Genomic DNA, 15109 nt, shown 5'->3' on the forward strand with positions numbered 1-15109 from the left:
CTAAATGCAGTTTCCCCGTCTGCTCGTCTCTGCGCTAAAACTGTACTGCGCCTGCGCCCTGACGTCACTGGCTCGCCGCTGCCTCCATTTTGCAGTAGTTCTGCAAGCCAGCTGTCCGCAACCGCAGCGTAGCAGTAATAAATAAAGTGGATAAAAGCGTTATTTTCAAGCGGAGGATTAGTTTTTACCAAGTAAAGGGATGGCGGACCCATCAGCGGACGTGGAGGTTCCGGAAGTCGCGGAGGTTCGCAAACTCTCGGAGCTGAGAGTTATTGACCTGAAGGCCGAGCTGAAGAAACGAAATTTGGACACCACAGGCGTCAAAAGCGTGCTGTCGGAGCGTCTAAAAAAGGTCTTCTGGCTGTTTTCCTGTAATAATGCTAGGAACATAAACACCACACAAGCATGCATTTACTGGCTTTGTGAATGTACCATGTCTAACCGTTATAAACGTAGAGCTACGTTAGCTTACGAGCCCCATTGACCTGAATGCTAATCTTTAGCTAATGTCTGCGCCGAACAGCTGACAGCTAAACGCGTTTTATTCGTGGCTTCGTACAAATTGGACGCCGCTGTTGTACTTGTACAGTCTGCTCAAATTATTAAGTCACTGTGGGTTTACTTTCCGTAAACAGGCCATCGAGGAGGAGGGTGGAAATCCTGATGAGATTGTTGTGGCTACGGAGTCAGCGCCAAAGAAAGTCAACGTTACACCTAAACGAGCTGCCAGAGGTAAAGTCTGCACAACACACGCCTCAGCCTCAACTTAAAATGTCCGTAGAAATGTGACTCATGGTCTTGTCTGGTTAGCTTCAGTCTGAAGGAAACACCAGTCGAGAGTCGCCTGGGCACGTTGTGTGAAGAAGTAACTAAATAGAAACTACAGGCCCCTAATTGACCACTATGAATCTCCAAAACTGTTAAAAGAAAAACTGCACATTATAACCCCCTGATCAAAGTAGGATTTATTGCAGGGCTGTTGTGTTTGACTTCAGTATTATGGATGAAGAGCTGAGCTTTGATTGTAGGTGAAATTGATTGATTATACAGTCAAATAATCAGAGTGATATGTTTCACTGTTCAGTTTCTATTTGCATATAAATAAAACAAACAGAAAATAATGAACAGTGTAAATTTCTCAGGGCATTTCAGAGCAAGGAGGATTAGTAGTGGCAATAAAACCTTTAAAGGGTGACGTTCCTTGCTTCCGAGCCTTTTGTCCGTGTCAAGAGTAGCAGTCAAATTCCTATATGCGTCAAGATTTGATTTTGGGACAGTATCTGTTGCTTGACATGTGTGTCCATTGCACACAGCAGGTGGTAGAATGGGCGTCTATTGCGTGCCGTGCGTCAAGCCATAGCCCTGCTACTAATTCTACCTTTATGAGTTTGAAAATGTAATATTTTGTTTGGTCTATAAATGCAAAGGTAATTTTGGAGGTTGTAGTATGTACAGTTTTCTTTGGTAGCTATAAGACACCTGATAAAGACTTGGTTTAAAATGAAAATATTTTCTGTAGATACCAGGCAAGAGAATGATGAACCAGAGGACGGCACTATTGAGGAGGACTCCCATGATGGCCATGTAAGTTTCTTGAAAAATTCATTTATTTTCACACGTATAGTCCTGTATGATGTTTTTGCACAATTGGTAGCTCTCCTTAGTAACTACAGAGTTGTTAAGCTCTGGATCATACGGTTGTATTGTTGTTAGTGTTTTTAACTAATTTCCCCTTTTCTTTGTCAGGAGGATCTGCAGGATGATCACGAAAACATGCAGGAAATGGACATCCTCGACATGAACGTGCTGGATGAGACGGAGAATGACAACGGAATACCAGCCGAGGATTATGACGATGAAACAGAGAATTTCCACGGAGAAGACGACGCAGAGATGAATGAAGAAGATGACGACAGGGCTTTCGAGTCAGACGATGAAGCAAGACGCCCAGAGGTGAGACGGGACTGAAAACTCGTCCTTTTATTTTTATCTTTTAACTTGGCAAGGTTTAATGTTGCTGTACTTGTTTGTATTTTAACAGATGGATGAGTCTGAGATGGCAGATAAAGATGAATATATGACATGCTCATCAATCAATACGGTAAGCTCCCTCGCAAATATTTTTCCTGTATGTAAAGCTTGTGATGCTGTGGTAAAAATAAGTGTCACAAACAGTCAGTTTTATAAAGGCATCCTTTTTTTGTTTTAGACACAGGATCCAGATGCAGACGACATGAAAGAAGAAACAGGTACTGTAGAAAATGGTTTATAAAGAGGTGGCGACATCTTTTTACAGTGTTGAGCTTGGAATGCAAACACTTTGTTTAGGAAGAGAGACTGGAAACCCAAAGGAAATTGCTGGATTTGTGCTGAAATTTGGTTATCCATATTTATTAATTGAACCTTCAAATATTGGTCACGTTACCAATGATGTTACTCGAGTTGTACAGTGACAGTGGTTAACATTTTGATGCACACTGACAGCAATTAAATGTCATGGTCAGGGAGGTTTGAGCTGTTGCAGGTGATTGCAGTGTTTCTAGGTTTGCTACATGAAGACCAAGAAGATCCATCAAGACTCATCAGCTTTTACATCTTTTTAAAGACACTGACTCAGAAATCAGCTGGATATGAATATGCTGGACTTTGTCAATACAAATGGACACTTGGAAAGTCTGAAAGAAGATGGACTACAGTGAGCCTCTACTGCTGCACTGCTGATCTTGGTGGCTCTCTTCAGCACTGAAGTCTTTGTCTGCTTTGGATCAGGTGAACAGAGTGAAGTGGTTCAACTTGAGAATTGAGCCAGTGTGTTAGTCGCACTAGTTGCTTGGTTGTCCTCCAGCCTTTGGGGTCTCTTCCAGTCTCTCCGTTAGGGACTACTTCATCGTTTTATTACATAGTAGTAAGAGCACAGGCCAGTGGTCATGACGTTCCTAATCCAGGCCTTGCCAGTTCCTCGTTAACCATTGCTGTGTTTCAGAAGTGATTAAACTCTGTGCCATTCTATTCCTGTTAAATCCGTAGAAAATGACAAAGTAGCCGGGTCTTGTTTATCTGAGCCGCTTAACGAAGATCATCACCTGAGCCACGAGACGAGCCCTGAAGAAGAGCAAGCTGCCACCGCCGGAGGGGAAGACAGTGTGTCTGACAAAGCCGCCTCTGGAGATGTGGAGAGCGACAGGGATGTTGTGGAGACTGACACCAAAGAGGTTGGGGACACACAGAACGTCCCAGAAGAGACATTTGACGCTGAAAACAAAAGCTCGCAGGCTGTTAGTGTAAGCGAACAGGGCGCTGTGGGTGAAACTGTTGATTCAGAAATTGGGTCTAAGAAGGGTGAGGAGGATGAGAAGACAGAAGAGAAAGCTGCTGCGGATTCAGCCTCGACAGTGAAAGAGTCCTCTTCTGTAGAGGGCGATGATCTGAAAAAGAGGTTTGTTGCTTTCTGTCTACTAGAACCCAAAATGGCTATCTCTGTTGCATTGGCTCCTTTGTGCTAGAAAAATTTGGATGCTCTTATGGAGGTAAAAACGTTCTGTGCATTTGTCTGTTTTCATTTGTCCTTCCTTACACTCACCTATTACCTCGTTCTTACCCATTAATGGGTAATGTATTGTGATTTTCATAGGGTATAGTTCCATTTTTTCACTGTTTAAGCACGGCACTATGGTACATGATGGGCTGATCACTGTCAACTTTTTTATTAAAACCATCAAACACATAAATAAATACATTTAGGCGAGGAGATCCCTGGTGTCCACATTGCTGTATGTTTATGGCTTTTTTTCTTTGTCTTTAGCTCTGAGGAAAAAGATGGCAAGACAGAGTCAAAAGATGAAAAGGGTGAGTGAATGAAGCGGGTTCTTTGCTATTCTGGTCTTCCACATTCAATGGAAATATGCTTATTGATTTATTTCGTATATGTGTAGCCGCTGGAAGTGGTGCTGCAGCAAACAGTGGCAGGAATCTGTGGGTCAGCGGTCTCTCTTCCACTACCAGAGCGACTGATCTGAAGACCCTCTTCAGCAAATATGGCAAGGTTAGTCTACGCAAACTAACTCTCACCGTTGTCCTCATGCCTACAAACCATTTACGTTTAATCTAAGACTGATCATTTCAATTTCATTTCCTGCAGGTTGTTGGTGCTAAGGTGGTGACCAATGCCAAGAGCCCCGGGGCTCGCTGCTATGGTTTTGTCACCATGTCCTCCACAGAGGAGGCCACCAAGTGTATCAGCCACCTTCACAGGACTGAGTTGCATGGCAGGATGATCTCTGTGGAGCGGGTGAGTGTTGAGGGAAGACTGTTTCTTTCACTACTTTTATTGGCTTTCCAATAACTAATGTCCCACCCAGAATGAGCATATTCTTCGCATTTGTAGGCACAACATAGTCTCCTTTTTTAATTTAATCTGTATTGTCTTAATCAAAACACTTAGATTTTTAAGATAAAGATTTGAGGATGAACGGAGAATAAATCTTTTTAAGTTTATTTAAATTATAGTTGTTACAAGTTTTATTATGTGGCTCAAAGCTTTTATCACACATATTGTTAAATTCAGTATACACCAATTCAATTGAATAATGTCTTTTTATTAAGATTAAAATATAACTTTTCGTATGATCACTATGTTAAACCGAATCTGTTCATTCAGCTCTTATGAAGAAACATGTTCTTGTTTTAACATTGTAGGCTAAAAATGAGCCAGCAGGAAAGAAGCCAGCAGACAAGACTGACACCAAGAAGTCTGGCAGCGACAGGAGACACTCCACAGACTCCAAGTAAGATCACTTACAAGCTGCCTTGTGTTTGAGTAATGTCTGTTACTATAACTGGCCTTAGCGGCCTGGTGTTTTGATACAGTGTGCCTTAAATATCATGGGTGCGTACAATTTTAGCACGGCATGACCCAGTGGTAACCTGTAACCTCAGCAGTTGAGAGTTCCTAAGTTTTACAACTAAAGAGAAGATAAGCTGTCAACTCTAAGGAGAACAGGAAACCAGTCACTGAATTGTTGTTTAAAATGTTTGTAAATATAACTCTGATAGAGCTCACACTGTTGATGTTTTTTGTAGGTCTGATGGAAAGGATGAGAAATCTGAGGGAGAAGGAAAAGATGGTAAAGGTGAGAAAATCCAAATAATTCCCAGCTTCTGTGTATCAAGTTAATGCTGAAAAAAGGCGTCTCTTGAAAGCATTTACATATAATTTGATCATTTTTGACAATACTGACTATATTTGTTTTTCACAGCGCGAAATGAGAGGACTGTAGTCATGGACAAGTCCAAGGGAGAGCCTGTTATCAGTGTCAAAACCAAAAGCAAGGAGCGAGTAAGTAAACATACACTCCTATAACTGTTAAACTTGAGTTACTGCAGTAGGCATGTGTAGAGGACTTCTAATATACATTATGTTAGAATGTATTTTTGTAATCGGCCTTTAACGTAATCCTCTTTCTGTCTTCTCTTTTGCGTTCTCGTTTCTCCAGAGCACAAAGAGTCGGGACCGCAAGTCATCTAGTAAGGAGAAGAAAGACATCCTGTCATTCGACCAGATCAAGGAGCAGAGAGAGAGAGAGCGGCAGAGACAACGAGAGAGGGAGATCAGAGAGGTCGAAAGACGCAGATACACGTAAGGATCATGGAAGGGGCCCAGAAACAATAATCTTAACCTTCTCTAATAAGGTTTAATACAACATAATCAAAATGAAATATAATGAAAATCTTGTACTTCTTTAGCTTGTCATCTTGTGGAGGTCTGACTGAAAAAGCTTTTTTAAAACAGTGCTTCTGTTTCTGTAGATACTTTACTGGATCTTTGTTGGAGAACAGAAGAAGTCATTGTGGTTATGTTTGATCACTATGATCCTAGACTGAACACTATTAAATTATATTTTTCCACCTGCCATTGATGCTCCTCACTCACCGAACAGAGATTGATCTTTGCTCTTTTCTTTCAGTGACCGTGACCGTGATCGTGACAACCGCCCAGATCGTGAGCGCGAGCGAATCCGTCTGTTCAGGGAGAGAGAAGAGAGGAAACACTTGCTCCGGAAGAGACACTGGCTGGAGGTACTGTCAAACTACTGTTATGTATTTCTTGGAGTGGTGTCCTCTTTCTCTCTATGCATTGCTTTCTGTGTTCTTCCCCAGATTTCATGCATCATACTCTCACTGGTGTAAATCTAACTACAAAAATATTGATAGAAATATCTTTTGCTCCCATTGCACCCATGTAGTCATTTGTCCAATATCTCATTGTCCCAGATGTACTTTCTTTTTATATAAAAATTGCAATATCTTTTGAGAGACATGATATATGGCTTCATTTTCAGGCTGAGAAGCAGCGCCTCGATGCAGACCGTATGGAGCGTCAGTTCCTGGAGCGTGAAAGGCTACGTATAGAGTATGAGAGGCGGCGCGAGCAGGAAAGGATCCTCAGGGAGCGTGAGGAACTGAGACGGCAGCAGGAGCAGTTACGCTATGAACAGGAGCGACGCCCAATTAAAAGGCCTTATGACATGGATGGCAGGTAAATAATAATTGGCATGGTGTAGTGATGCTGAACAGGATGACTGGTGATTGGATTTATTGCTTAATCAGAGGCTCATTCCTGGTAGCTTCTCGATCAGCATTGAAATATCACCAATAAGAGTGCAAGCTTGAGTCCTTCTTTATGTGCTGTGAATCAGCCAAATAGAGATAGACTCAAGTGAAATTCATTGTGTTTTTTATTTTTAGGAAAGATGACTGGCCTGATAAGCGCATGGCCATGGACGACCGTTATGGTCGTTCAGACTTCGGTCGACAGGAACGTTATCAGGACTTTGACCACAGAGACCGGGGCCGTTACCAAGACGACATGATGATGGACAGGCGGGACAACGCTCGTGGCATGGGTGCAGACAGAGATGGTCAGGTAAGAGACATGGATCTTCCTCCCACATGGTCCGTAGCTTGGTGTGTGGCCGACACAAAGATCATTAGATACCAACTGTGCTAAAGAACAGTAACACATAAATCTTTGAAACCTAAGATTTGTAGCAACCACACAGGAGCAGGATGTGAGAGAGTTCTGACTGTCTCGTCTCCTCTTACAGCACTTCTCAGACAGGTCTGACAGGCATGGCAGAGAGGGCCGAGAGCCCTGGGGTGGAGGCTATGACAAGCGCATGAACCCAAGGTGAGCATCACTCTAAGCTTCCTCAGTTACAGTTACAATTACATTTTTCTTGAGGGAGGTAAAAAAGGTAAAAAATTATTATTGTCGTTATTTTTTAGGGAAGGAGGTCGAGACTGGGACTCCGGAAGGAAGATGGAAGGAGACAGAACATGGCAAAGTATGAATACTTGTGCAGTATTCTCTGTGTAATGACGTGCTGATTATGTTGACGGCTTTCGTGATGCCATGATTTACATTTTAAAGAACAGTAGTTCTGCCCTCTGAGGACTGAAGTGGAAGGATGGCACAAATATAGTAGCAGGCTGAAGGGAAATGGTGTATAGTTGGTACCCTGCTTAATGGCAGTCTAGAGCTTTAACTGCTGTAGTCGGTCTGTGTATCTGATGTTTTGCTTTTCAACTTCAGGTAGAGATGGTGCTATCCCAGGCCAGAGCCACATGGCACGTGGAGGAATGGCAGGGTATGTAGTGAATGTATTGATGTTCTCCCTTTTAAGGCTAACATGAGCTTACAGGAGCAGCCAATCATTGTTTTGTTTTGTTTTTTTTTTTTGTCAACAGCCGTGGAGGCTACATGAACACAGGAACATCGCAGTCCCTGTCTGGAGCTCTCAACAGACAGAACCAGTTGATGCAGGGCGGCGGACTTCAGGGTGGAGCTTTTGGTCGGCGCTACTGATGTCCGTCTATCTGAAGACAATAGTGGGACTGTTTCAGGAGGTCATATCAGGGAAGATGTGGCCATCTTGTTTTGTACATTTTTTAAAATCAAGAATTCTTTTTTGACACAATTCCAGTCCATTCTTGATGGAAACCTATTTTTCTTGTTACTTTTGTGATGTTGTGGTCACTTGCCTTGTATTTATCATTCAGTCAAACCTCCCTTGTTTACCACGACTGTCTGCTTACAGGAAGGTGTGGTATATGTGGGTTGGCCTGTTTGTGGAGAGTCACGTCTGAGCTCTGTGTCGTAAATTCAGTTGTTTTATTGACGCCTCTGTTGATGGACCTAACCTCACCAGTCTCCTCTCTGTATCCCAGTTTGTCTGAAACATTTAGGAAGTTTTCCATCCTCGTTAAATGAGCTTTTGTTACAATTAACTTGTTCAAACCTTGAGGCTCCTCTTTGACGTAATCCTTTTAAAACACATGATCGGTAAAATTTCCCTGAAAATAAAGGTTTTTAAATTAAATGTCACACTCTGATTATCAAAGCTTGGTAGACTTTTTATATTTCAATTAATGCTTTTTTTGTATATAATATTGATTTGTGTGATTGTTGGGTTATGGCAGTAAATGCCCTTGGAGCGTTTGTGCACAGATTAGTGATAAAATCTAAAATGTAATGTATGATTTTTCTGTAACTCAGATGTGTTTTTAGGTTGTTTTTTTTTTTTTGTTTTTGTTTTTTTTTTTGCATAAAAATGTTTTGTTTTCTTGTCCTTCTGTTGACAGTGTTATTTGGTTTATTTTGATGCCATGCTCGGCTGAGTGGTCTAGTGGAGCTCAGATGTAAAATTCACAAGGTGAAATTGCCTACAAGAATAAAAGATTTTTCATCTTTATGCAGTGGTGCTACTGAAACAAATGCTCCCTGAGTCATCTTGCCAGAACACTTTTTCACAAATTGATTTTAGAGGCTCCTGTTACGAACAAAAAAAGAATGTGAAGCTGATATGATGCACTGAAGCAACTATTTGAATTTCAACTCCTCTATTAGGGCTTCCTATTGTGTTGTGGGGTTGAGCACTAAATATTCTTGGGTCATACACTAAACGACACCCCTTTTGACCCAACGTTACATTACTAGCCACAGCAACTTCTAGTATCATTAACTGTATCCATGTGCAATCAGACTGCTACTGTGTTGCCTTGAGACCTTTCCAAATGGCAGAGGGACAGCTAATGAGTCTCCAATGAAATGGATTTCTTACACATAGCTTGTAGACCTCCAACCTAGACTGAAGAAATGAGGTGAGAAGCTAATGGCTGCAATAGTAAACCCACTGGGTCCAGCCATGGCATTTCTACACAGAGAGCCTCAGTAAATTTCAGTATTTGTAATAGGCTACTTATTGCAGAATAACACCATCCAGCTCATCTGTGTTTATGTATGTATATTTATATGCAAGAGGAAATGATTTTGACTGTAGGATGCAGTTTTGACCTCTGTACATCACACTCATAGATTATGAGTACACCTACAGCCTGTGACGGATTAGAGCTGAGCTCCAGATATAGCTCCTTCTACTTTTAAGAAAAGAAAGGAACCCTGACTTCAATGAATCTACTGGCTCCAAGTTCCTTTTGTAGAAGTGAAGTTCCTCTCTTTCAAAAGACACTTTCCTCCTCCACGACTCTTCAGATCATGCGGGACTAAGTGTTATGATGACACATACTGTGTATTTTTGTCGAAGTGCCCAATGTCAGGCTGTGTATGGTTACTCAAGCGCAATAATGTTCTCAAAGTGAAAGCATTTTGTTCATAAATGAAAAGGGAATGATCCAAGATATTTATTCTGTAACTTGTTCCTATTGTGTGATTCTGGATGCATTTGTTTCTGAACTTTGTCAAATATATAGAATAAATACATCTATATTTCTAATGTTTTATATATACACACATATATATATTTCTCATCTTGCATCCAATGGTGTGAACAAACTTAAAGGGTAACCACAGGGTACAATCTTTTTTTTTTTTTTTTTTGGCACTACAGCTGACGCTGGTGATCATATCAAACCCGCTACATGGTAATGCAGCATGCATCAGTTTGCAACATTGCTAATGTCTTCCCCACATATCTGTCCACCCTATCCTGCTGTTTTACATGGAAGTACTTAAATCAGACAGGGTTATTATAATCTTAATCCTCATTTCAGCTGTTATTTCCTTTTAGTCCACTAGATGGCGTCATATAATCATGAATACATGCTGAAACCAGTCCTTTTATTTATTTGTTAGACATGGAGTTGATGCTATCATGAGGATTAATTGTATGTGAGTGCAAGTGTAAAATCAGCTTAAAAAGCAGTTTCAGTATTACAAGCAACTGTCACTGCGTCCGTACTCTAGATGTGACAAAAATTCTTCAAATCTCTGGGGAAACAAATAACAGAACACTGAAGATGAAAAATGGCGTCTAGGGCATGACTTGTGGGTGAGAGGATGTTGGGGGGATAAAATCAGGACATGTACGAGGGTCCCTGCGGCTGCTTCACCTCTTTCCTCCTCTTGCCCCGACTGACCATTTCTCAACTACAAATAACCCACCAGATGTAGAGTTAACAGCTTAAATCAACATGACGAGGACCAGCAGGGAGATGAGCACACAGTGTCTGAGGTGGAGAGGGTCGCAGACATCTCGCCTAACACACACACACACATACACATACACACGCTTACACTTAAAGGCAGGAAAATGTGTATGAAAACACAGGTTCACATGCTCACACAGAGGTCAATGTAAAAGGAGTGCACTCACTCACACAGACACACACACACACACACACACACACACACACACACCACTGATCCTCCGTGTCAGACCCCTCGCTGTGAAACATTATTTACCCAGATTCCTGGACTCTGGAAAATGACATGCATTTATTTTCTCTGATGTCTGTCCTGAGGAGTCGCCTAACTGAAGTGTCCTTCGTGTCTTTGTGTCTGCTGTGTCTGTTGTGTCTCTATCCTCTTTCTTTGTATATATCTACATCTATATCTATTACATGGAAAAACAAGCTCATTGCCTGCAGCTGCAAATACAGATGGATGACAAATTTAAGGAAAAACCAACATAAAGTGTCTTAGTAAGGTGATGGGTCACTGTGTGCTGCCAGATCTAGTGACTGTAAAGGCCAGAGCATGTGATTCATATCATTTTCATACTCATAAAGCCATTCAGTGACCTCTCGTGCGCTATGGATGGAGGCATTGTCATCCACTCATTTTCAGGTTTTTCCTTTAATTTGTCACCCATCTGTATGTAGCACACAAGTTGTAGTGAATCAATAGGAGAAGTAATCTCAGGTTTAACTTTCAGTAAATGTAATGTAGCTGCGTGCTGCCACTGATCTGTTTTAATTGTTGCACAAAATCTTTTCTGTTTGGAAATTGTAGCTTGTTGATTAAGGCTGATTGGGGATATTTAGTGGCTTCACTGTTGCCCATCAGTCTACACTCCATAACCCAAACTGAGAAAGTGAAAACATGTTTTTAAAAAGTTTGGGAAATTTATTAAAGATCAAAAACCTGAAATCTCTTCACAAGAGTATTCAGACTCTTAATCAACTACTTTGTAGAAGCCCCTTGGGCAGCAATTGCAGCTTTAAGTCATCTTGGGCAAGCCACTACAAGCTTTGCATACCTGGATTTGGGCAGTTTATCCCATTGCTCCTGGCAGATTCTCTCACGCTCCCTCATATTGGATGGGAAGCATCTGAACTACTTCAGGTCTTTCCACAGCTGTTCTATGGGGTGTAAGTCTGGACTGACTGGGCCACTCAAGGCCCGTCAGAGACCAGAGTCCTGAAGCCACTCAGCATCGTCCTGGCTGTGTGCTTCAGGTCATGGTCATGCCAAAAGGTTGTGCTCCAGTTTCAGGTCACGTGCACTCTGGTTTTCTGCAAGGACGCCTCCGTAATGGGCTGTAAAGCAAGGAAGATGCACCTGACCACGATTTGGAGTGCCACAACGAAAGGTCTGAATACTTGTAAATGAGAGCGTTCAGTTTTTGATTTTTAATACATTTGCAAAGAAATTTAATGGCATGTTTTTGAGTGTAGATTCATGGGCAAAAATGGAAATTTGTCTATTTAAAACTAAACGTACAACACAATAAAATGTGCAAAAAGGGTTTAAGCAGCCATGCAAGCCTCTACATCACAAAAAAGGTTCTTCAGTTAGGACAGTGTGTTAATATCAGACTGAATCAACATCTTCATAGGGGTTTGTAAGCCTTTGAGCAGTGAGTTTTAAGTTTGCGGTTTTGTTTTTTACAAACAAGGTTCTCTCTCGTTTCACAATCATATGTGAACATACAGCAGGTAATTTGATGTCTGCAGCAGGGGCCAGAGCCACACCTCTGTCCTGCACATGAGAAACAGACAAACACAGTGGAATTCACATCATATCACACAGCGGCTTGTCAAGATCTTCTACCACGTTTCATCACTTTGTTTGGTTCACATCTCTGAATCCGTGGCAGTGCATGTGAATGTGGGAGCTGAGGCAGGGTTGTATGTTTGCATTTGATGGTATGTTCATGTGCATAAGCTCTTCAATATGTTGGTCTGCAAGCCACCAGACCTGAGACCACCACAGGTGGATCCACCAGGAGCTTCCTCGGACAGCTGAGAGAAAACAAAGCTGAGACAACATCCTCTTTTATCTTTCAACAGAAGTGAGGCTCAGAGCAGCAGCTTGACCTGCAGGGGAGAGAAGGGGGTCTGAAGAGAGTCAGAGTTGTGATTCATAGAAAAACACAGAAAAAGAGGCAGATAGGGACATAAGTGTAAAGAGTCTGCCATGTTCCTGACCACAAATGTGTTTTTACAAGTCTTAGTCAAATGGCTCTCCACGGGATCATGTGTCATGATTTGAGAAATGGATGGAAAAATAAAAATACCCGGTCTTTTTCTTCAAAGAACACTCCACTGATTCAGCACAGAAGTCCTACAACACTGTCAGACTCAAGGTGAACAAGTTTTAAAACAGAATCCAATTCTATCCAGCAGAACTGGAGTTTTTTTTCCCCTTATCAAAACCTGTCACCTACCATAATGCAACTTGACAGCTGCGGTTGTGTTATGCTAGTACAGGCTAAAGCCTAGCCACAAGAAGGATGAGCAGCAGGCAGATGTCTGGTAAGCTCGCTTCTTTCTAACTCAGAACAAGATTTGTTTTTCATTTTCAAACTTGGAATTTGACTCAAGTCAGACGCAGTCGTAATCCCCAAGACCTTTAAACAGACTGTGATGTGTAAAAGTGGCAGAGTTCCCCTTTAAATCTACATCCACTTTTACATCAGAGACACTTCTGTCAAAATACTTATACAGTTATGGAGAAGGTGAGTATTTGAAATGTTGGGTCTTTCATGAATTTATGAGTATGCTATTGTAATCCTTAAATGAGATTTGTTTTCAGGATTTTAAGGGATTTGGGCAGAACCACAGACCCAACCAGTGTTGAAACAATAGGCCTCCCACAGTCATATGTGCAGAACACCCAGACCTCATGCCAGGCTGAGGCTGAGACGCATTGAGCTGAGACTGATGAAAAGAGAGCAAAGAAGAAACCTGAGCCGAGCTGGGTTATCGCCTCATCCAGGAGAGAAACAAGTGCTTCTGTCATCCAGGGCTATAAATGGGATCTAAAACATTGTAAACAAAACCTGTCGCACTTGATAGATATTATAGATGATATGTATTTTCTGAGAACAAAACAACTTAATGGCCTACTTCATAAATCCATTTACTCATTAGCCAATCCTATGTAACAATAACGACTACAGTTCAATGCTAACTACCCAATATGATGCACACTAATAAATGTATGTGTGTATTTTGCAGTGTATTCTCAGATTAGATCAGTATGCAGAACAATTCCTAGAATTTAAATAGGAAATTAACACTGTAAGAAGTACATGCTACATGGCAGCTACACGTGTGCAACCCCCTCTCTCTGCTGCCATCCAGACACTGGCATCTCCTGGAGCAATATAATAGTTATGAAACCTGTTCTTTCTCCTGAATTGGGACATCAGTGAGTTGAGAATGTCCGATCAGGCCAGACTGGTGCTGACTGCTGCACACACAGCGACTCAAGTCTCCCGTTAGCACCGCTTGCATGACCAGCTGCTGTCATGGACCGAACATTGGACTCATTCAGGCCTCTGGTCTCCTGAATTCCACTCATAGCATAGAGACAAACCACTGACACACATGTGCAAAATTACTTATGTAATGTTAACGCAAGAAATTGTGGCTTTCAGCGAGAACACTAAAACCGGCACTAAACTGCACTGAGCAGACACAGCTACTGGAGTGTGTGTGTGTCTTTATGTGTGTACATCTACACACAAGGATATATGCATGCTTGTTTTATGTTCAAATATGTGTCGGCATGTGTGTACAGGACAAAAGGTGTAAAGTGAACAGTGGCTTACAGAGGACACACAGCAACAGATGCACAGCTTCCAACACCATTTGTTCCTGTGTGTGTGTGTGTGTGTGTGTGTGTGTGTGTGTGTGTGTCTATGTATGTCTTTCTATTGTTGCAAGGACAAATTTTGGTCTGAAACCATCATTGTGAGGACATTTTTGCCGGTCCTCACAGCTTCAAACGCCTTTTTGATGGTTAAGACTTTGTTTTTAGGGTTAGGGTTGGAATCAGGTTTAGATTCAGGTTAGGGTAAATGTTAGGGTTAAGCATGCACTTGTCATGGTTAAGGTTAAGGTAAGGGACTAGGGAATGCATTATGTCACAGCAAATGGGAGATAACTGTTAGTTTGCAATCTGATGGAGGAACATATAGTTGCTGTTCATGTTCATTTCTCTGCACACAGCCACATGCATGATGTACACAGTGTAGATGTATTTACATGCACATACCTACTTGATTGGCAGACCAAAATGTCCTAATGAGCTATGTAAGAGTGCCACTTTAGAGTCTGGTAGCTAGCTAGTTCACGGGTAGAGGGGAAAAAAGGCTCTGCAAAAGCACAACGACCCACAGTGAAGCCCCACAAGTGATTTTATCAGCTTTTTAACGTGAAAAACTATTCAAGGCTCATGCATGTGCAGTAACACAAAAAATAAAGTAATGGTTTGTTTTGAAACAAAATGTATTAGCGCCTTCATTCAACAGAGGTAAATTTTAGACACAACATTTTATTCCCGGGAATTGTAGATTATATGGTG

The 15109-nt window shown here is 41.7% G+C and overlaps 1 protein-coding gene across 1 annotated transcript; it reads left to right on the forward strand.

The window, feature by feature from the left end:
• The first annotated feature begins 68 nt into the window (after positions 1-68).
• safb (scaffold attachment factor B) lies at positions 69-8750 on the forward strand. Its single transcript, XM_071487731.1, has 21 exons — positions 69-352; positions 636-732; positions 1520-1584; positions 1747-1953; positions 2042-2101; positions 2210-2249; positions 3028-3436; positions 3803-3846; positions 3933-4042; positions 4139-4288; positions 4696-4784; positions 5080-5129; positions 5256-5335; positions 5493-5635; positions 5964-6075; positions 6339-6535; positions 6745-6922; positions 7104-7186; positions 7285-7343; positions 7592-7646; positions 7747-8750. Exons 1-21 carry the CDS (start codon positions 200-202, stop codon positions 7862-7864), a joined length of 2499 nt encoding a protein of 832 aa, XP_071343832.1. The 5' UTR covers positions 69-199; the 3' UTR covers positions 7865-8750.
• The last annotated feature ends 6359 nt before the right edge of the window (positions 8751-15109 follow it).

The sequence above is a fragment of the Trachinotus anak genome, unplaced genomic scaffold (genome assembly GCF_046630095.1).
Source record: "Trachinotus anak isolate AG129_WGS33_773 ecotype Australia unplaced genomic scaffold, CSIRO_AGI_Tana_v1 ptg000010l, whole genome shotgun sequence".
NCBI lineage: Eukaryota > Metazoa > Chordata > Actinopteri > Carangiformes > Carangidae > Trachinotus > Trachinotus anak.